At 43.5% G+C, this 21,752-nt stretch overlaps 1 protein-coding gene across 1 annotated transcript; it reads right to left on the reverse strand.

Annotated features, from left to right (window-relative positions):
- Window positions 1–711: 711 nt before the first annotated feature.
- dhx34 (DEAH (Asp-Glu-Ala-His) box polypeptide 34) lies at window positions 712–20,444 on the reverse strand. The gene is made up of 17 exons (XM_080428866.1): window positions 20,073–20,444; window positions 18,876–19,516; window positions 17,965–18,276; window positions 16,956–17,210; window positions 16,227–16,329; window positions 15,530–15,747; window positions 15,159–15,333; window positions 14,326–14,519; window positions 13,872–13,973; window positions 12,776–13,021; window positions 11,085–11,258; window positions 9,913–10,018; window positions 9,168–9,274; window positions 7,915–8,178; window positions 3,876–4,067; window positions 3,578–3,722; window positions 712–3,093 (listed from the first exon to the last, which is right to left on the reverse strand). The coding sequence occupies exons 1-17, from the start codon at window positions 20,152–20,154 to the stop codon at window positions 2,945–2,947; spliced, it is 3,465 nt and encodes a 1,154-aa protein (XP_080284992.1). The 5' UTR covers window positions 20,155–20,444; the 3' UTR covers window positions 712–2,944.
- Between the last annotated feature and the right edge of the window lie 1,308 nt (window positions 20,445–21,752).

Genomic DNA, 21,752 nt, shown 5'->3' on the forward strand with positions numbered 1-21,752 from the left:
CTCCCAGTAGGCCAAGAAAGAACCTCCACCCAATTTTTTTTTTTTCGCTCTGTGCTCACACAACCATTTGTCTACTATTCCTAAAGATTTTGTCCAACGTCACGCAATTTGACACACATCTCTATCTGTCATATTTCTTATATTCCATCCTGATTGGCTAAGATTGGCTTCCAAAGTGGTTGTGTCCCATTTTACACAAAATGCCACAAATCATGAACGCAGCAGCCGATTGCTGTAAAACTTTGCACGCACACTCACAGTAGGCCAAGGTAGAACTAGAGGTTACGTATGTAACCCCAGTTTCTTTACCTTCGAAGTAATATATTCACTTATGGGATAACATCGCCCCCTGGCGATGCACAGAGCACTACACATGGACTCCCGCAACAATTCTATTGGATAGGGTCATGTTACGCGAACCGGTATCCCGGAAGGGGTATAAAACCCCTCGTGTAACTGAGATACGCCCTCTTAATAACTTCCCTCTGCACGCCAAATGCGCACAGAAGGGGTATTAGGTGAATATATTACTTCGAAGGTAAAGAAACTGGGGTTACATACGTAACCTCTAGTTGTCTTTTCCCTTCTTCATAATATATTCACTTATGGGACACAAACTCCCCTGGGGAGCTAAGTCACACGACCCTACCCATCCGTTCGCCCTTGGCCCCAGGTCCCGCCCCCAGGCGAGACCCTGGCCTCGTGGGCGCCCCGGCCCAGGATGCGGAGAAGGTACCAGAAGGAAAGGCCCTGACAGACCACACGGTCTGCCTCATTCAACTAATGGGCAGACACAAGTCTATCCCATACCGAAATGAGAACCAGGGCCTCCTCCCCCCGGACCCAAGTCTAGCTGGTCCAGGGGAGGCCTAAGAGGAAGAACAAGCCAGAAGAAAAAGCATGCCCCTAGGCCTGCTCATCTCTCCCCTGGCTTGAGACAGCCGCTACACCCAAGACCGTGTGCGCCATCGCAGATGCCGCCACGTCCAGGCTGTAAAAAGCGCAAAGGTCGAAGGAGACGACCAGTTTGCCGCCGAGCATATCTCCTGCATCGAAACCTCCTTGTAAAGGGACCAAGATGCAGCTACACCCCGAGTAGAATGAGCCCTCAGTCCCACCGGGATTGTAGAGCCGCTACTCACATAGGCCAGTCTGATCGCAGCCACGATCCATCTGGACAAAGTCGGCCTAGCCACCGCCTTCCTCTGACCAGTCCGGCCAAAAGAGACCAACAACTGTGATGATCCACGGCCGGCCGCCGTCTTCTGGCAGTAGAGCCTCAGCGCTCTTACTGGACAAAGACAGTGCAACCGTCCATCCTCCACCGACGTGAACGGCGGTGGATGGAGCTCATGGTTGCTGATGAGTGAATGGAGGTAGCTACCAAGATGGGGATGCTCACCAGCTGATTAATTATTCAACAGTCTACCTGGCTAGTGGTTGAAGATTGAACAATCTGTCCTACTACATTATTCAGGAGAGTCACCATCATCACGCATTACGTTTTCGTTTGATAGGACCAATTAAGGCTGTACTTTCGATGTTAATACACAAAAACATTTGTTTTTCACTTTTTTTGGCATCTATTGTAGGTATGCCCATATGATGACCACAGATATGCTCTAAAAGTGTGAAAAACATATTTTTCATTTCACTGCGCCTTTAATATTTTCTGTTGACCGTTTTACGTTTACGCTTGGCGTTTACGTTTAAGTTTTTGCCTTCAGTTTCATTCATCTAAGTGTTTTGAAAATGTTGGACCTTATTATTTTGTGTTAATAAATCACCTTAACTTAACAGCAAGAAGTTTTCTGGTTTCGTTTGGAGTTGGAAACACGGTACACTGCCGAAGCTCAGCCTTTTAGCGCTACCTTTAAATGGTTTGCATAATGGGAAGAAGTAGTCGCTACAATAAAAACTATTTAGAAAAATATAGAAAAAACATTTTATTCTGACAAAGGTACAACCACACAAACAGAGGTGATTACAATGCCCTGCCGCGCATCACAGGGTAATTAGGGACCTAACACTCATCCACAGTATCGATACCACTCTCTCTATTAACCTTGTGTGACAATCTTTCTACACCATATCAAAAGGGTCAGTTGGATGAGGAACAGCTGAAGAACAGGAAGCTATCGCAGCAGATTGCAAAGCTTGAGGAGCACATTGTCATGATGTCACAGGAGGCTGACCATAAGGATGAGCTACTTTCAACTGAGCGAGATAGCAGGAACGCGGAGAAGCTCAGTCTGCAGGAGAGCATAAACAAGCTGGAAAAGACGTAACAGTCTGAACAGCAGACAGGGGAAGTTCTGAGGATTGAGATCTGTGACCTTCAGCTGGTTCTGCAATCCTCTGATAAGGAGCTAGCTGTTGCTAAGAAGGAGCTAAACAAAGGTCAGAGTGAACAGGAGGGTGAGGTGTCTCAGCTCTCCAACAGTCTGATCAGCACGAAGCTCCAACTTGACACAGTCCAGTTGGAGTGGGAGCACCGGCCACAAGAAAGCTCAGCTGGGGCCGGATTTGGCCCGCGGGCCGCCAGTTGAATATCACTGCCCTACGGTGATCACACCTACACCAAACTTTCTAGGTCTACAACATTATCAAGGGCTTATGTCCTAATTGAGGGAGGTGTGTGGAGTGGAGAGAGCCGTAGCCTCACGTTGCCATTTGATCGGAGATCCATGCGGTACGTCCAAGGTAGTTGCTAGAACGGTGGCGAGAACGGCCACTAACAATACTTACACCCAAGTCACCGCCCCAATATAAAGGACAGCCCTAAAGACATAGTTCAAAAGAAACTGCATTGCAGAACAAATTCATATCAGTTTCCAACCATTTTTAGCAATACAGGCTGGGAGATTTTCATCAGTCTCTAGTTGAACGAATCTTTCAGAGACTTGTGAGTCTAGGTGAGCCGTGGCTTTTTAGGACAGTGGTTTTAGCGGGAAGAATACATATGCTGCCTCTTATGTTTGAGGATCTCTGTGGAGGTGAGGGTCAAGTCTTCGTTGCACACATCACAGTGGTACGCCCTGGTCAGGCTGGACGCAGATGAGGACGAGGAATTTGTCTTAATGTTGTCGGACTCTGAAAATAAACAAACATGAATAAGAATGAATAAAATACATAAGGATCTCAGATTCAATAAAACAACACCTGAACATATAGATGGCATAGATGTCTGGAGACCCGAGTAGAAGTGGTTTACATTGTAGCTAGTCTAATTGTGGACTCAATTTAAAACCAGAAAACAACTGTGAGGGGCCACTGTACTCAAAACAATATGTAACATTACAAGGATTACAAAGTGTATTTGTAATCTATAGATCACAACACTCATGGGTAAACTAAAGAATGGTGGACCGGACGGTTGGCGTAACCGTCTGGGCACCTAGGCTGGTAATCCTGACAGCGTGTTGCGGGTTCGACTCCCGATCCCGACGACCTTTGCTGCGTGTCCCCCCCCCCCCCCAATCACTCTCCCCATTTCCTGTCAGCCAACTGTCCTGTCAAATAAAGGCATAAAAGCCCCAAAAAAGAAATCTCTTTAACTAGAGAATGGTTTTCCCACCACTTTCTTGCAGCTGCTGTTCCCCTGGCGGCCTGCAGGAGGCCTCGTGCTGCATTCTCTCCAGTGGCGTCAGAGGCATGTAGAGGTCACAGTTCGGACAGGTCCAGAAAGAACGAAGACACTCGCTGTACAGATCCCTCGAGTCCTGCACACACATCAGAGAAACACGGAAACTCTGGTGGAATCATGGCTCAACCACAACGGTGTCTTGGTGGAATTGTTTGACTTCAACTCCGCCGCTGTTTTCTAATGGCATGGAAAGCTTTTTGTAATTTGTATTTACGTAGACAAGACTTACAGCCAGACAGTTGTAGGTGAAGAAGTTAGTAACCCGGAGGCCTCCTTTTATGGGATCCGGCTTGGCCTCTGCTCCTGGGAAGAGGGGATTTAGGTTCGGGGCCTTGGTCTCAGGTAGGTCCGACTCTGGCTGTGGACCAACGTACAGGTTCTGGGTTTGGAACGCGGTGAGTCGTCGCAGACTGTAGCTGACCTAAAGATGGGACGAGAAGGAGGATTTGGGCCCTTTTGTTTATTCCAATTTACTATATTAAAGACAATCAGAAGATCTGAGAGGGAGACAGAGACTAGGAGTACCAACCTCATTGGAAATGAAATATTAAATACTGTATACATCTTTGTAAGTGTAAGTGTCTTTTATTATTATTGCCAAAAACATGCCAAATGGAAGAAGCTGGTGTCCTCACTTAAATGTTTAAATGCAACATTGTTGATCTATGATAGACTTCAACTTGGTGTATGACTGTACTGGTTTAGCCTGGTTCCAGACGAATCTGCCATTGCAACAAACAAAAAAATAGTCCTTGGCAGATTAGGTCTGGCCTCTCTCAATAGAGATTTAATTTCTCTCCCTCCGAAGTTGTGAGGGACCAATCAGGGCCCAGTATGCAAATATGGGGCGGGTTTATCACCACAGGCATTTTTTGAATATGCCCCTCAGAAATGTAACACAGATTCCAGACTAATATCTACGCCGTGATATCAGTCTGGCCATGCCAGGCTAGTACTGGTTCCTCTGCTGTGTTCAACTTTTCAAACCAATCAATGACACTGACTAAACGTTAACATTTCCACCCTCAAACTAGAGGCCTGGACCCACAAGGGTCCATTTTCACACTCAAGAGTTCAATTAACACTCACGATTTTGTTGTCATTTTGACAGTTAAAGCTGAATCCAGAATTTGTTTTAATGACACGTTATTTTAACCAATGTGTATGGGTGAGTATGTTAATACAATATATCTTGCTTATCTGCAGTGGTTGGAGGTGTCTCCTTGCTATTCCATTGAGAAATTTAGACCCTTGGTGTCATCTACTGGTTAAAAAGTGGTACTGCCTCAATCACAAAGCATAATAGCACAATATCTCCCCTGGCCGACCGAGCGTTCTGTCTCGGCACACGGGTAGTCATTCTGTGTCCTGCGTGGGAGACCTGGGTTCGAATCCCAGGAAGGACATAAATCTCACGGATAGCAGATTTAAAGGTAAACAGTGGAACTTTGATCTTTGAACAAACTAAAGATTGTAGTGCAGTTGTTCTGTAGCTTTAAGTGTAATCAGAGAGATGATAAATTCACAAAAATAACATAGCTGTCATTCACGGATTTGAACTAAGTATATAAGGTTTAAGTGGTTAAGATCAATTCATCAATAACAAAAAAAAAAGCACAAATATAACGTAATTAGTTTTTACGTTACTTATTTTCAGTGTGGCAGTGTGGCATTGTGGCATTTTTAAGAGTTTTGAAGCATGAATTTCAGACTTCAGTCCTTTTATGTCCTTATTTTCTTTACATAAATGAACGTAAGACTTTTTAAGACTTTATAAGGAAAAACTGCAATACAATTACAACAAAACATCATCAATTGGATTCAAATATACATCATCAATTGGACATTAATTCGATATACAGTGGGTACGGAAAGTATTCAGACCCCCTTAAATTTCTCACTATTTGTCATATTGCAGCCATTTGCTAAAATCATTTAAGTTGCTTTTTTTTCCTCATTCATGTACACACGAATTGTAGAAATGTTTGCAGATTTATTTAAAAAGAAAAACTGAAATATCACATGGCCATAAGTATTCAGACCCTTTGCTGTGACACTCGTATATTTAACTCAGATGCTGTCCATTTCTTCTGATCATCCTTGAGATGGGAGAAAGTTCTAGAAAGTCAACCATCACTGCAGCCCTCCACCAGTCGGGGCTTTATGGCAGAGTGGCCCGACGGAAGCCTCTCCTCAATGCAAGACACATGAAAGCCTGCATAGAGTTTGCCAAAAAACACATGAAGGACTCCCAGAGTATGAGAAATAAGATTCTCTGGTTTGATGAGACCAAGATAGAACCTTTTGGCCTTAATTCTAAGCGGTATGTGTGGAGAACACCTGGCACTGCTCATCACCAGCCAGAGCCAGAGCCCTGACTTAAACCCAATTGAGCATCTCTGGAGAGACCTGAAAATGGCTGTCCACCAACATTCACCATCCAACCTGAGAGAACTGGAGAGGATCTGCAACGAGGAATGGCAAATGATTCCCAAATCCAGGTGTGAAACACTTGTTGCATCATTCCCAAGAAGACTCATGGCTGTATTAGCTCAAAAAGGTGCTTCTACTCAATACTGAGCAAAGGGTCTGAATACTTTTGAGCTAATGAATACTTGTATTAGCTCAAAAAGGTGCTTCTACTCAATACTGAGCAAAGGGTCTGAATACTTTTGAGCTAATGAATACTTGTATTAGCTCAAAAAGGTGCTTCTACTCAATGCTGAGCAAAGGGTCTGAATACTTATGGCCATGTGATATTTCAGTTTCTTTTTTAATACATCTGCAAAATGTTCTACAATTCTGTGTTTTTCTGTCAATATGGGGTGCTGTGTGTACATGAATGAGGGAAAAAAATTAACTTAAATGATTTTAGCAAATGGCTGCAATATGACGAATAGTGAAAATTTTAAGGGGGTCTGAATACTTTACGTAATCATAAACATACAAATAATACTCACAGACAATGTTTTATCACACAAGAAAACAGAGAGGACATCTGTCTGCCTTCAAACACCAAACTGAAACTGGTATGCTGCCCTGCTGATCAGAAATCTAGCACATCTTGAGCAGGAACTTAATTACAAATCTCAAACACCTGTCCTAAAATAAAGGCACCCTCCCAGTAACTTCAGAAAACAGCACCACCCACTGGCGGACATCAGTCACAGCTAGCACATTATTAGTAACTAGAAAGTACTGTTCCTGAAGAAACAGTGTGGGATCGCTAAGAATGTTGAGCTGGTATTGAGTATTGATAGTGTTAGTAGTGTTATAGTAGGGTCATAATACAATGACATCAGTATTATGACGTCACTAGAATGGCATTACCATTCACTAGAATGGCATTATGCATTATGACGTCACTAAATGGCATTTCCCAAAAAACGGGGGGAATAATAATAATAACTAGAAAATGTGCTCAAGTCTCCGCCAGCAGACCTGTGCTATTTTAATAGCACGGGTCGTCTTGGTAGAACGGGTCGTCTTGGTAGAATGCGCGTGGTTTTTGGTGTTCTGCAGGGGCGACTGAATATGTAGTGTCTGCATCTAAAAAAAAATCTTCTTGAAGCAATGTGTCATATGGGAGTCCTCGTAATTGACTGGTTTGTTCAAATGCTTGTCTGTCTTCTTCATCTTCATTGTCTTGAACAGTTTCAGCAGTTGATTGGTGTGTTTGATCTATGTCAGTTTTCTCTAGTGCTACATAATGTATTTGATCAAGGTGGCCAATTGTTACAGTATTAAGACTTCGGCCTTGTTGTGGGATCAATTCAACTCTATAGTCCTCTTCTGTGTTACTGTTGTAGATGAGTATGCTTTCTTAGCTTTGGCCTTCTGCGCCTTTGCTTGACCAATGTTAGGTGTTCTCAGAGGGACACACACACACACATGGACGGGTGATTTGTACTGGAAGGTACTGTTCCAATCAAGACTGATAGATCCTGTCTTACCTCACTTCAAAAAACAAAAATGGCTTTTTGAAGTGACACACCTATTTATAGGATTTTATTTCGTCATGCGTCTCGCTAGCCAATCAAAAGCATTGGTGACAACATATTGTCACGTGTCACGTGAAGTTTGACCAATGTTAGCTTGGCTAGGAGGGAGGTGAACACACAGCGGGACGAAGCGAAAACATACTCTCCGCCTCCGGCGGAGACAATAATAAATAGGGAAGATAACATTAGTGTGATCGCTAAAGTGATCCCACAATAAATAGTGAAGATAACATTAGTGTGATCGCTAAAGCGATCCCACAATTATACCTCTGTGTACAGCAGGAAGCGCACCAGGCCTTCGCTCAGCTTCTCCAGCTCTCTGGGGGACACCCCCGCTGCCGACTCCATGTCCATGCCCTGTCCCAGCTGGGTCTGCAGGAGGCGCTCCCAGTCCGCCCTGAGGGTGAGAGCCGTAGACAGGACCTTCAGGGCCCCGTCTGCGTCCCTCAGCTCCAGCTCCAGCCAGCCATCCACCACCAGGCGGGTACAGTCGGCGTTGCAGTCCACCGAGTTGGCCACCAGCATCAGAGCCTATAGGGACACGACGCAAAAACCACACTGGAATTTACAAGGAGCTTAATGGTTTGGGTACAAAACGTTTGAAACATCCACGTCGGCTTAGTGCAGGGGCTCCCAAACTATCTCAGAGAGAGACCCAAACGATACATTTCCCACCATCACGGTCAATGTCAAAATTTCGAAGGGATTTCCAATTAAACTGATCACTAGGCTGCGCCGAAGAGTTGATTCAGTTTTGGGTGGAAAGGACAAAGGTCAAGGTCAGAATTGCATAATGGATCATGTGTCAGGAATGGAGGCGTAGAAATAGACGTTGTTGCTGGGAGGGTTTGTATCTCCAGGGGCATTTTTTTAATGATGGCCATGTATTCTACATACTTCTATGTAAAGCAGTGGTTCTCAACTTTTCAGGCCGTAACCCCCCCCCAAAATAATCATATTTGAACCGGGGACCCCCCACTCTGACAAGTACTTGTAATAAAATTGTAGGAGTTGAGGCTCCCCCTGGGGGTCCCGAACCACAGGTTTAGAACCACTGATGTAACGGATCATGTACTGGAAGCAGGTTATGGTACTGCAGTCCAAGCAGAGGCGATTCCCTGAGGTGCATTAGTCCAACGTATACCATGGCCAAAAATATTAAATGTTACATTATATAAAACAAGTCTTCCATGGATCTCATTCATTAAATATAGCTGCAGTAACAGATGTCTGTCACCAGGTTACACTACTTCCATGAATTAGAAATGCACAGATATATTTTAGCTGTGAAGAAATTCTACATGTCTTTTCTCATTATTGTTAATTCAAGTACCCCCACGTGACTTGTGTACTTGTCCTAGGTGCTCTGTTATTTTTCAATGCCATAGTATAAATGTCTCTGATCAATAATCTACCATTATATTGGTGCTTTCTGTCTCATCTTTACAAAGACCTGTAGGTGAATTCTATGTAGGAAAGGTGCTAGGTGTGTGTGTGTGTGTGTGTGTGTGTGTACTGACTTGCAGCGCTGGCACCCGGACGCAGTTAGACACATAGGGCTTGTTGGTTTCCAGCAGAGTGACAAAGGCTAGGAGCTGGTGTCTGCTGCTAGTCTTACTATCTGGACCTGCAGCAAGAGAACAAGAGAGAGTGAAAGAGAGAGAGAAAGAATTAATGTCCATATACACATGCCCCATGGTATGGTTTAAATATGGGCGGCTGTGGCTCAGGAGGTAGAGCAGGTCGTTCAATGATCCGTGGGTCGGTGGTTCAAATCCCGGCTCCTCCTGTCCACATGTCAAAGTGTCCTTGGGCAAGACACTGAACCCTATATTGGCTCCAATGATTCGGTCGGCGCTAGCTTGCCACCATTGGTGTGTGAATGTGGGAAAAAGTGGGGACGCTGGCGTCGACTGTTCGCCGCTCCACCTCCCAATGTCCCCCCCCTGTATGAATGAATGAACCATTGTAAAGCGCTTTGAGCACTTGGAAAAGCGCTATAAAGATGCAATTCATTATTATTATTATTAAATCCTCAGACATATCTACTGTATTTCTGTAAAAAAAATTGCAGATCTGCAAGCTTAAAACGCGCTGCGATGCGGCCTGTAGCGGACCCAGAACATCTTCATTGGGAAGGCCTGTAAAAGACATGGTAGGCCTAATCGAAGTCTGAAAGCATTCTCCTCTCCGCCAAATTGGAAGTTATTTTCAGCAATAGTGTGTCTTTGTGCATGTAACGAGAACTGTGACAGGGGTGTTTACCCATCTCTCTGGTCTCATCCTCTGGAACATGGAGCACCTCGGGGTCACTGGCAAACACGCTGGTAGGGTGGATGACCACGCCCTGCTTGTTCCTCGTGTGGAAGATCTACAACACCGTCAAGTGACAGAGTATAAACAATGATTATACTGATGACTGATCAACCAAATGTTAATATCTGACAAAGAAAATCTAACCCATCAGCCATCAGCATGGAATAATCATGTTGTAATTGGCTTATCATTAGATTCTTGTACACAAAACAAATGACAGTCATATCCCATGTTTTTGTGTAAACACAGCTGCAATGTGCAGGTTTCAACAGCCCTCCCACGGCCAACAAGACAAAACAAAAACGATCACATATGCAACTTGATTTGGAGGAATGTTCTGGATTAAAAACTGTTTCACTTAGAATGTATTCACTTGGAAAATATGTAACTGAAATTGCATTTTAATATAAATGTTACCCATCACCATAAAAACAAGACAATAATGGCTTAATAATTAATTAATAATGACGTCAGTACTATGAAGTCTGTCATCTCTGTATTTGAGCAAAGTTTCAGCCCAATCCAACCTCATGTTCACTTCCAGTAGAAGAAAAATATTCATTACATTACATTACATTACAGTCATTTAGCAGACGCTTTTATCCAAAGCGACTTACAATAAGTGTATTCAACATACTGTAGGTAGGGAACGAAAACTACTAATCACCAGAAGTCTTTAGTGCATTTTCTGCAAAAACAAGCAACCAAGAGTATACCTAGCGCTAAGGTAAAAGTGCAATATATCAGCTACCTATTTCCTTAAACAGATGAGACAAAAATAGCTAAATCAAATGAGCATGAGCTAAAACAAATAAGTGTATCGACTAAACAAGATCCAATAAACAATACAGCAATAGAAAACAAGCGTTCGTACAACTAGTTAACAACAAGTAGGTCAGGCAGAGAGGAAGGGTAGTGTATTCACAATACGGTTGTGAATATTTAGCACTGACTGGTCCCAGTGTACATATTATGAGCGCTGGTCGGTCCAGTGAGTTTGCGAGATTAGCCCCGGACAAACAGACACACACACACAACCTCTTCTAGACATCTTCTCACATCTGCGGATCCATGCCATTAAAAACGCACAGACAGAGAGAAAAAACCCAACTGATGCTGACCTGTTCAGAGTCCTTGCGTGTGGCGTTGTGGTCATCGGGCAGCGCCAGCTGGGGGTAGAGGCCCCGACACAGCAGTAGCTTGAGCAGGGCCTGCTGACGGGACGGCAGGTCCTGACTGGCGCTGGCTGCTACCTGGAGCTCCGACACGTTGTGGCGCAACTTGAACTTCACCTCCTGTCTCACAGCCAAACATATTACACAGTAAAATCTTCAGTGTTCTTAAACCCTATACTGTATACTTTGTTGACCGGGGTCCCCCAGAGGTCTGTACTTGCCTGGCCCCAGACATTTAGGCTAAATGGATCACACAAAATTATCCTGGGGACGTTTCCATTGTGGTCCATGGACCTTAAATTCACTTCCTTCTACACTAAATCTCTTTGCCGAAAATAGCCAGTCTACAAACTCACAATGCATCACGTTCTGAGCTTGTAGGTCAGCTATTTTTGCCAAAAGAAGGGATTAAAGCAAAAACAAATCTCACAACTGAAAGTCGGCCAAGTCCCAATCTGTGATTTGTGAAACAGTTTGAAAGGAGCACCCCACACCAGTGCTGTGTTTCCTAAACAATTAACAACAATGTATAGAATAAGGATATTTAGGTATCATCATTCAAAAGTTCTTTCTGTTCTACACACAGCCATCCAGTTGGACAAATTGCTAATTGAGGCTTCTGAACATGTAGTGCTAGTTTGACCCATTCTAATACTCTTTAATCTTATAAAAATAAGAATAGAGATGCTGTGTTCATGATGCTGTGTTAACTCATTGACTGCCAGAGTTAAAACCTCGTTCATAGCAGCCCTTGCCAGCGATTTTCGTGTTTTTTTGTTTCGTTATTTTGTTATTTAATTCACATATAGAAAGTCTACCTTGACACTTGAATCGTTTTGATCGTTCCACCACTAGAGAGCAGTACATACCAAGCTTGATCGCCTCTCGATCACACTCGCCCCCTCCCAGACCCACTCACACAGTGAAACACATGAACCGGAAGTGAAATGTCTCAGATTCTGTTATCGGCGAAAATTACTTTGTGATACACAACGGGGATGACTGTTCGTCACCCAGACCATAGATTATAGGAGGGGAGGTCTCCGATCGTTTTTCATAGCGTGTGAAAAACAGTTTGTTTCCCTATTATGGTCGAAAATGACTGGGGGGAAAAATGTAAAACCGAAAACGGAACCCAAGTCATGGAACCGGATGCAGTGGTGGTTGAAGTAAGTGGAACCCGAAACTTAGCCTGATTCATAACAGAATAGCGTGATCAGAGCATAAAGATCAATAAAGACCATAGATCGCATTAACGCGATCCTGGCGGCCAAGCGCGCTATTTATTAGATCGCGTTAATGCGATAATGGCGGCCAATGAGTTAATGTGGTTAAAGCTTCGATCCATAATGTTTGAGTTAGTAAGACCAGTGTAGACCAATGTAAAATCATCAGTGTTATTTGAACTCTGAGAGTCTGCAAAAGTAATCAAATGGAACCGTTACAGATTTGTAACTCTTCTGTTTCTTTTTTTAGGGATTTTCTGACTTTATTTGGATAGCACATGAAAATTGACAGGAAACAGAGAGAGAGACGTGACACCCAGCAAAGGTCGTCGGGCATTAGAGCCTATATGGCATTGCGCCTTAACCACTAGGCCACCGGCACCCCTAACTCTCCTCTTTCTGTACACTCGCCTGTATGTCCATGTTGTTCTTGTCCTTCTTGCCTCCTCCTGCGTCCTCTGCGTCCGACCCAGAGGAGGCCTCCTCTCCCTCCCCCAGCCTCAGGACTTTGCGCCTGCCGCCCTCTTGGAGATCGTGGTCCCTCTTCAGCTGGTGCAGTTTCCTCCTCTCCATCAGCCTCTCTCTGCGCTGCCCTCGGTCGCCAGAAGAGGGAGCCCTCGTCACGGACTCCAGCAGACCGTGACTCTTCAGCAGGTCCTGGTGGCACAGATTTTTTTTACCAGGTTACAAAACCTGGTCTACATCTACACTCGCTAGTCGTGACTTTTGCGGCACTTTTTCCACATTGGCTGGTCCTTTAGCCAATGAGGGCTCAATGTCCTTATGGGATCTAAAGACGACCCACAATACTGTGTTCGGCCACTGTATGTAACTCTATGGTAAGTGGCGCTGTTGCTCAATATCCTTTCAGAATATGGGATCTAAAAACGTTGCCATGTTTAGTGAGACAAATAAGCAACCATATGGGATCTAAAAACGTTGCCATGTTTAGTGAGAGAAATAAGCAACCTGGTATAATATGACTGTGTCATATCTTGTTTTATGTCACTCAAGGTTTGCATTTACTCTCACCTGAACAGAATCTTTAACAAAATCTACCCAATGGGTGTTTTCATTTCGAACAAAGATGACTCAAATTGTTACTTACACTAAAGAACATTAGTGTACATAATATGAACATTCCCCATTGCTGCTGGAGTGGGTTTACCAGTACTATTGCCAACAAAAAAGGTTTATTTTATAGTTTATTTTATTATTTTATTACATCCTGTATTATCACTTTTATTAACTAGGTATACTATATATAGTATATTGTTATTGTTAGCGCAGTCTTGCAGAACATGCCATTTCAACATTTCACAGTCTAGTACCTGTATGAGTGAGTGACAAACCCCTCTTGAATGTTGAATCTTGTCACCAGGCACCAACTACACTACCTAATAGTAATGACTGAAATCATTTGGTGTAAACTCAGCCCCTCCACAGAGCATGATTGGAGATCATAACATTTCATTGGATGTTTGGGTTTCTGTAGCGCTTGACTAACCTTGAACTGCCTTCGCAGGTTCACCATCTCATAGAGCCGCTGCTCCTCCAGACCCCTCCTCCGACACCACTTCCTGGAGGCTCCGCCCCTCTCTCCTTTCACCTGCACATAGACGCGACGCAGCGGAATTAGCACGCCACTGTAGTTCGCTGAACCACACCCCTCAGATACTTAACCAATTAAACCCTATATACTTTGTTGACCGGGGTCCCCCAGGGGTCTACATACATACTTGGTCCCCTACTTTTCTACCTCTACAACAAATCTATTCACCTATTTTTGCCAAATGTTCACCTATTATGACATGCCCAGAATAGGGACGCTAAACCCTAATGTCACTAAACCCATGTGGTAAATGCATCACACAACAGCATTGGACTGATATTAACTCGTATTATTTGACCAGGAGAGCCACTGGTCAAGCGATAAACGTGGCGGTGCCCCATCTACTGACCTCCACCCAGGCGTTGAAGGTGTTGAGGAGGGTGAAGGGGTCTCCCTGGTTGCTGTGCAGGGGCTGCCGGGCGGTAGCGCAGTCCGGGTTGTGCTGCGCGCTGCGCAGGAATGGGGACTGCACACTGAGGGCCGCTGCCACCGTCAACATGGGCTCCACCAGGTTAAACAGAGACGCCAGCACCAACATCTTCCCTAAACACAAACACCAACATGTTCAATCCTATCTGCTTGGGAGGCTGAAATATGCTTTAACCACCTAATCACCTAAATGTAATAGACTGGACTGGAGCTCTGCTGTTCTACAGTGATGACACTAGGGACGCTTCTCCCATATCTTCATTAGATGAGTAAACATTTTTAATTAATTGAGTGAAAGATTTTGAGCTGCTACATAATTACATTGATTCTTAAAAGCAGGAAAAAGGCCCTTGAAGTTTGAGATGCGGTGAGCAGTTTGTTTAACTCATTTCTGTTTGCGTTATTTAGAGTAATATGATGTCTTGTCCCTGAGCAAGACTCTTAACCCCTAATTGCTCACATGCCCTCATTGGAAACAAGCCCGCAAGGACTTTCATGAACGTCCTGTTAAAAGGAATTATCCTTATCCTTTGTCTGGCAAACTTAATTTTTACTCAGGGTAAGCTGTTGGCTACTGTGACACTTTCTTGCACTTTTAAAATGTAATAAAGAAAAACTAAAATTGATGAAATGGAGCAATGAAATCAGCTAGAGATGCTGATTATGGGAGATGTTACATACCTATGACCACATGGGTGAGGGTACATACCAATGACTACATCTATAGGGATTGTGGTGGGAAAGGGTACATACCTATGACCACGTCCACAGGCAGCTGTGCCAGCAGGCTCCCAATGGAGGTGAGCTCACTACGGTGGTCTAGCGCCCCCTGTTCCTTCAGATATGTCACTGCAGTCTGCATGCTGGCTGCAGGAGGTGGGTCGATAAAAACGAACGACAGCGGATCCCCGACGTCCATACTCTTCATCTATAGAGACAGAAAAAACATTCATATAGCAGTGCCTGTAGCCATAGTAATAACAAGAATAATAATAATAGTAATATCATCCTCATAATAATCATGATAATAATAATAATAATAATAGTAATAACAAAAACAATACTAATAATATGAATAACAACAACAATAATAATAAATTAGACAGCCCATACAAATGCCATACCTGCAGCACAAGGGAGTCTAGCGCCACCCTGTGGATCTCTGGAACGGGGTAAGGGGCGAAGGCGTCGTAGTCGGACTCGGCGTAGAGGCGGTAACACACCCCTGGGCCCGTACGACCTGCGCGGCCCTTCCTCTGCTCAGAACTGGCCCTACTGATCCAGAACTCCTGCAGACGCTGCATCTTGGCCTTGGGATCAAAGCTCATCTCCTTCACCTTCCCTGGGAGCGAATCACACACATTCCACTGGATCGATTTAGAACAGAATCACACACATTCCACTGGATCGATTTAGAACAGAATCACACACATTCCACTGGATGGATTTAGAACAGGGCGTTCACAAACGTTTTCGCTCGAGACCCAAAAAAATAAATGTTGCGTCTCCTCGGGACACAAACTAACAAAAACATATTATATATGTCCTATATAGTAGCGAAAATAGCAGATCAACAAGTCACAACGTGTTGGGATGCGCCGCGTTGTGAGCTTGTAGATCTGCTATACGTTTTTTTTTATTCTGAAATTCTGGGGAAGGCCCCATGTTGATAATCAGTTGATTCAGATCATGTGTGGTTCACTTTATGTTCCATTACGTCACAGGCTAACATTTCCATCAAAACTCTCTTCCTTCTCCTCTGTTGGAAAATAATAAATTACAGGACATATGCTAATGTAAATGCACATCCTACTTCCCTACCTGAGTCAACGACAAAGCGCACTCCATCGATGGTGACGGAGGTCTCCGCAATATTTGTAGAGATGATGCACTTCCTCACACCCGGAGGGGAGATGTCAAACACCTAAAGACCAATTTAAGAAATGATAGAAAATGATACTGTTGTATTTGAGAGAGATGAATAGTGAAGCTCACCATATTTATCACTGACAATGAGCTTCTACAGCAATGCCGTGCCAGGTTGTTGTACTACTGTATGTCGTTGGCCGGGCACAAGACATTTGACGAAGAGAAGACAATCGATAGTTGCAGCTCTATTCTATGGTAGAAATTGTTGCTGTCGAGCAAAAACCTTGAATCTCCATATTTCAACTTTTGTTTAGTTTTTTGTAAATTAATGCAGAATTTGAGTGTCATGCAAAAGTAGCGAAAATAGCCAATCTACGATTAAAGTTTAATTGCGTTTCTGTCGTTGAACATTGGAACATCATGAATAAAAATGACATTTCTGTTTGTTTTTTAGGCTACGTATACAAAAGGTGCACAGGGCAGATAATGCAATATATATGTAAAAAAAACATGAATAGCGGAAATAGCCGATATACAAGCTCAAAACTGTTTCAACTATTTTTGAAAATGTTTGAAAATGCATGAACATTTTTCAACATGGAAATGATTATGACGATAATGCCAAAAAAAAAAATCGTTTATCTAGTGGACTATCCACCTCTATGGTATAAATGTATCTACCTTATCCTGCTGGGCTATTGACAGGGTGCTGTGCAGCGTTAGGACTATCCAGCGGCGGGTATGCGTGGCGTAGACCTGGCAGGCCTCCTGGATGGTGGAGATCTCTGCCACACCACTGAGGAAGAGGAGCAGGTCGCCACGCTCCTCTAGAGGGTAGCGCTGGTCGATGCCCTGCAGGACGCGCAGGTAGGGCCTGGGGTCCAGCTTCTCCGAGCGGGACGGCTGCTCCTCAGACGGAATGGGCTGGTAGATCACCTGTACGTAACACAAGACACAGGTGATGAAGGGCCTTTCTGTGTGGAGTTGGCTGTGTGCATGTTCTCCCCCTGTCCCCTAGGGTAGGTACTGTACCCTCACAAAAAACATGCAGTAATCCTGGTCTCTATACTGCCTCCCCTGGTCAGCCGGGGCGCCTGATGGAGGGGAAAGGAACTGGTTGGAATAACATGTTCCTTCCACACACTACGTCCTACCGGGGAAACTCCCCCCTGTCAGGTGATAAGAAGCGGCCAGCTCACTCCTCATGCAATGAAGGAAGCATGAGCTCAGTTCGGGGTTCTCCCCAGAATGGCAGAGAGAGAGTAGCGCCCAGGATTACAAGCTTAGGCATTGGCACTGTGTGAAAAATGTGTTACAAAATCGTGGGATATTTTAAAAAAAGGGGGGGGAAAGACAGGTGATGAAGAGTGGAGAAGCATTTAGGAAAATACTCGATGGCTTTATATTTTCACCTTGCTTATTATGAGATGTACGCTAGCATAAATTACAGTGATTTTACATATTTAATAAACACAGTCAAGACTGCACACTCATTTGGAGGAGTATTTGGGGAAATAATTGGTAAGAAATACAATATCGCTTGGAAAATATGTGACTGAAATTGTCGTTTAGAATGTTTAGTTTTCACACCGGTGACACGAAATTGCAACTAGCAAACCATCAGTGTCACACAATGACTTTCTAAGCGATAAGTCTTGCACTGGAAGCTATGCTCCTGTCCTCTGCTCACCTGGATGGGAAACAGCCTGCCCGGCACCTGCAACACGGGAGCGCCATCAAAGTAGTCGGAGAAGAGCTTGATGTTGATGGTGGCCGACATGAGGATCAGGCGCAGGTCCGGGCTGCGGGCCAGCAGAGTGCGCAGCACGCCGAGGAGGAAGTCACAGTGCAGGTGCCTCTCGTGCACCTCGTCCACGATCAGCACCTGGTACTGGGCCAGGCTCCCGTCCTGCTGGATCTGTCTGAGCAGCAGACCTTCGGTCAGGAACAGAAGCTTGGTGGATGTTGTGCGGGTGGTCTCAAAGCGGATCTGGTATCCCACCTGCAAGTCAGGACATCACGACACGTTGAGTTCCAAGTCACTCATAATTATACATGTTGGAAATAATCTGCATCCCGGGCCTTCCGGCCTTGTTGTGTGTGCAGTGATTTGCGTGTGTAAAGTCGTAACTGTCAGAAATGCACTATGCAAGGCTCACCTGCTAGTTTTGGATACAATTTGAGTTCTACCACACCACTGCGTAGGAATTGAACACCATTCACCAAATAAAGCTGCGGCTGGTAATTTAGCCATTGTCTGAGATTATTTTATGTATTGAACCATCATTCGGTGGCCTTCTAAGTAGGGATGTATCAGTATGCTTTACAGAGGTTTACAGTATGACAGAATCTGGACATGGAAGACCATGAACCTTATGAGGCCACGTTGTTATTCACAATAAACTAAACTAAATAACAGGACTTAATAAAGGACTTAAGTTTTATGTGGTCTTTGTATGTCATACAGTACCTACGTGATCTTTTTGTATACTATGCTATACGTTTGTACATGTACCGGTATGTAACATAAAAACTATAAAATAAAGTTGTAAAAAAAGAAATAAAGGACTTAAACCTAATATAACTACGCACGTAACGCACCTTTGAGCCGTACTGATTGAGACTCTCAAAACTGACCCTCTTGGCCAGAGATATACAGGCAATACGGCGAGGCTGCGTACAAGCTATCTGACTGAAGCCAGAAGAGAGAAGATACTGGGGCACTTGAGTGGACTTCCCACAGCCCGTGTCCCCGGCCACCACCACCACGGGATGGCGTCGCACCAGATCCACTATCCGCTCTCGGTACTGGAAGATGGGCAGGTTCTTCTGCTCCCTGCGTAGCTTGGCCAGTTTCCCAAAACTCTGCCTCTGGCTGAAGTCCAGGAAGTGGAGGAGGGCCAGTCGACAGTCTGTGATCTCCCGAGAACCCGGAGGCGGAGGCCCCGAGGAGGACGAGCTCCGTCTGTGTCTGTGTTGTTGCTCCGACCTCCCGAGGCGTTCCTCCACGTCCCTGGTGCACACCGACACGTTGATGCGGTAGCGGGCGTCGTATTCTTCGGGAAGGCCGAGATCGACCCGTCCTCCGGTGCCCGGCGTCTTTCTTCCGCCCTCTTCCCCTCCTCCTCCTCCTCCGCTCTCATCCTCTCTCCTGTCGGCCGCCCGTCCGGAGCTGTCCCTCTTCGTCTTGAACCTTTGGAAGCGTTCGAAAAAGGCCCAGAACTCCCTGTGTTCTGGGCTACCTGTAAAAGGGAAGGTTCAAATCAGACCACATGTTAACCCATTAAAACCGGGAAAGCATCCGTGTCATTTTAGATTTTAGCAATATATATAGCACATTAGTTGGCCATTAAAAAATAGCAGATATACATAAGTTCATAGCGCGTCACTTTGTGCCACGCTATGAGCTTATAGATCTGCTATTTTTGAAAAATCGTGAAAATTTGTGCAAATCTTTGAATATGTATATTTTTTACACAAATCTTTGCTTCTGGGGGTCCCTGGAACAAAATATTTTGTGATAGGGGTCCCTGGTTAAATACATATAATTTTGGGGGTCCTTAACATGAATAAGTTTGAGCGGCACTGATATAGCAACATAGTTAAGTTAGGATTTAGAAGACATTTTTAGAATCTGCCTCAAGTCTTAGGAGAACTTTCCATTGTGAGATGTGCATGAGAATACATACTGTATATGTTGTAGGTAATAGGTATGAGTAGTTTTTGTTAGGCTACACATTAAACTCCTGTGGTAATAACTAATGTAACAGTGGTGACATGAGGTAACTTTAAACTTACCTGTTTGAATATAATCATGTTGACGGAAAAATATCTCATCCAGCTGAGCACGACAATGTGGGCTGTCCCAGTCCCATTCCATATTATTATTATTATTATTATTATTATTATTTATTATTATTGTGATCACATACCAAGCAGTAAGTCCAAGTTACATATTTACTGCAGTACATCACATGTACATGTGGACAAAGACTCTCTATAGTTTGGTTTCGTTAGTCTGTTTAACGCGAGAATTAACAACCTTCTGAAGTTAAATTATAGAGTTATAATATATCAATGATTATAATATAATATATATATTTTAGATAGAGTTAAATGCGTTCAATACATCAAGACCAAAGAGTTAAATCAAGACAAGCTACTGGCGGAACAATAACACGACGGGACTTTCCATTTCCGGTGCGTTTCTTAAAGGTTCCCCGAAAACATGGATTACAGGCATTAGATCCATGATTAGATCCGCACCATTGCCCAAATGGAGACAACAGTGTAAAAAGGTTTGTTACCCCCAGATGTATCATGTATGCATTATGAATATGTTGTGTAGTTATCTTCCAAATATCCAATGATCAGATTAGTCAAATCAGGACCAAAAGTTGAATCCATATGACACCATGACACTACAGATTGAACTGTTCACCAAAAAGTTAAAAGTTCTTCATCAGTGCAAGATCAATATGAATACCAGAAATTATGTAGGCAACAGACATACTCTACATACAGATTGGACAAAATAACATTTTGTTCACACACAAAGTTACATAATACAGCTTTAAGTCTAGCAATGATCCTCTTTGACCCCTTTATACATATTATTATTTTAATTGTGTGTTTTGATACCATGTGGTTTCATATGCATAATGTTTTATTGAGTGTTTTGATGTTATGTGGGTGCACATGCACAATGTTTTTGTTGATGCTTTGATTTTACTGTGTACAGCACTTTAAATGTGCTCTATAAATAAAGCTTGATTTGATTTCATTTGAATGATCCAACATAATATAAAACCAAGTTATGTTTTAAAGGGTCATCATCAATCAATATGACCTTTCTGCCCTAAAGATACACCTTCAGGAGGCTGCAATTCGAAAATGTCCCCTGTCTAAGTCTTAACCTACCCCCCCCCCCCCGTTTTTTTTCTTCTCTTGTACATATTTTTCACTCTTCATACCAGTAACCTGTAAGCTGTAAGTATGACGTTCTGTATAGTAGTGTGTATATCTGTCTGTCTCTTATATGTCATCATGATTTGTGTGCATGGGGATCTCATCTTAAACAAGCTCAGTGCTTAATGAGTCTTCCAGTTTAGTAGACCTTGTATTGTGAATTTGTACTTCCATGTACAGTACTGTTGTTCTCATGTCTTACTAAATAAAGTACATCAATCAATCAATCAATCATATATTCTACATTTGAATACTTGACTGTATTATGCACACTGCACACATTATGTCTATACTTGCAAAAGCATGTGTTACTGCAGACATCATGGACTTAAATGTATTCAACTTAATCTCTCTCAACTCTCAAAAACCTAATATTAACCATGAATCTAATACAAGTAAAAAGTTATAAAACATTAGCAGCAGTAAGGACAGATTTTTGAATTAAAGTAGTAAAACAATTATTGATTAGTATATATGTTGATATGCTGTATTGATAAACAGTATTATATT

This window comes from Gymnoscopelus braueri (genome assembly GCF_963280865.1).
Source record: "Gymnoscopelus braueri genome assembly, chromosome: 5".
NCBI lineage: Eukaryota > Metazoa > Chordata > Actinopteri > Myctophiformes > Myctophidae > Gymnoscopelus > Gymnoscopelus braueri.

Bases quoted from the DNA above. Each gene is read 5' to 3' on its own strand.
- dhx34 (XM_080428866.1), bottom strand. From the start codon at position 20,154: ATGGAATGGGACTGGGACAGCCCACATTGTCGTGCTCAGCTGGATGAG. The intron at 14,520-15,158 runs GTATGTACCCTT...GTTTGTGTTTAG, and splicing joins GCCTGTGGACGTGGTCATAG to GGAAGATGTTGGTGCTGGCG. The intron at 9,275-9,912 runs GTAAACACCCCT...CTCTTGCTGCAG, and splicing joins GGATGAGACCAGAGAGATGG to GTCCAGATAGTAAGACTAGC.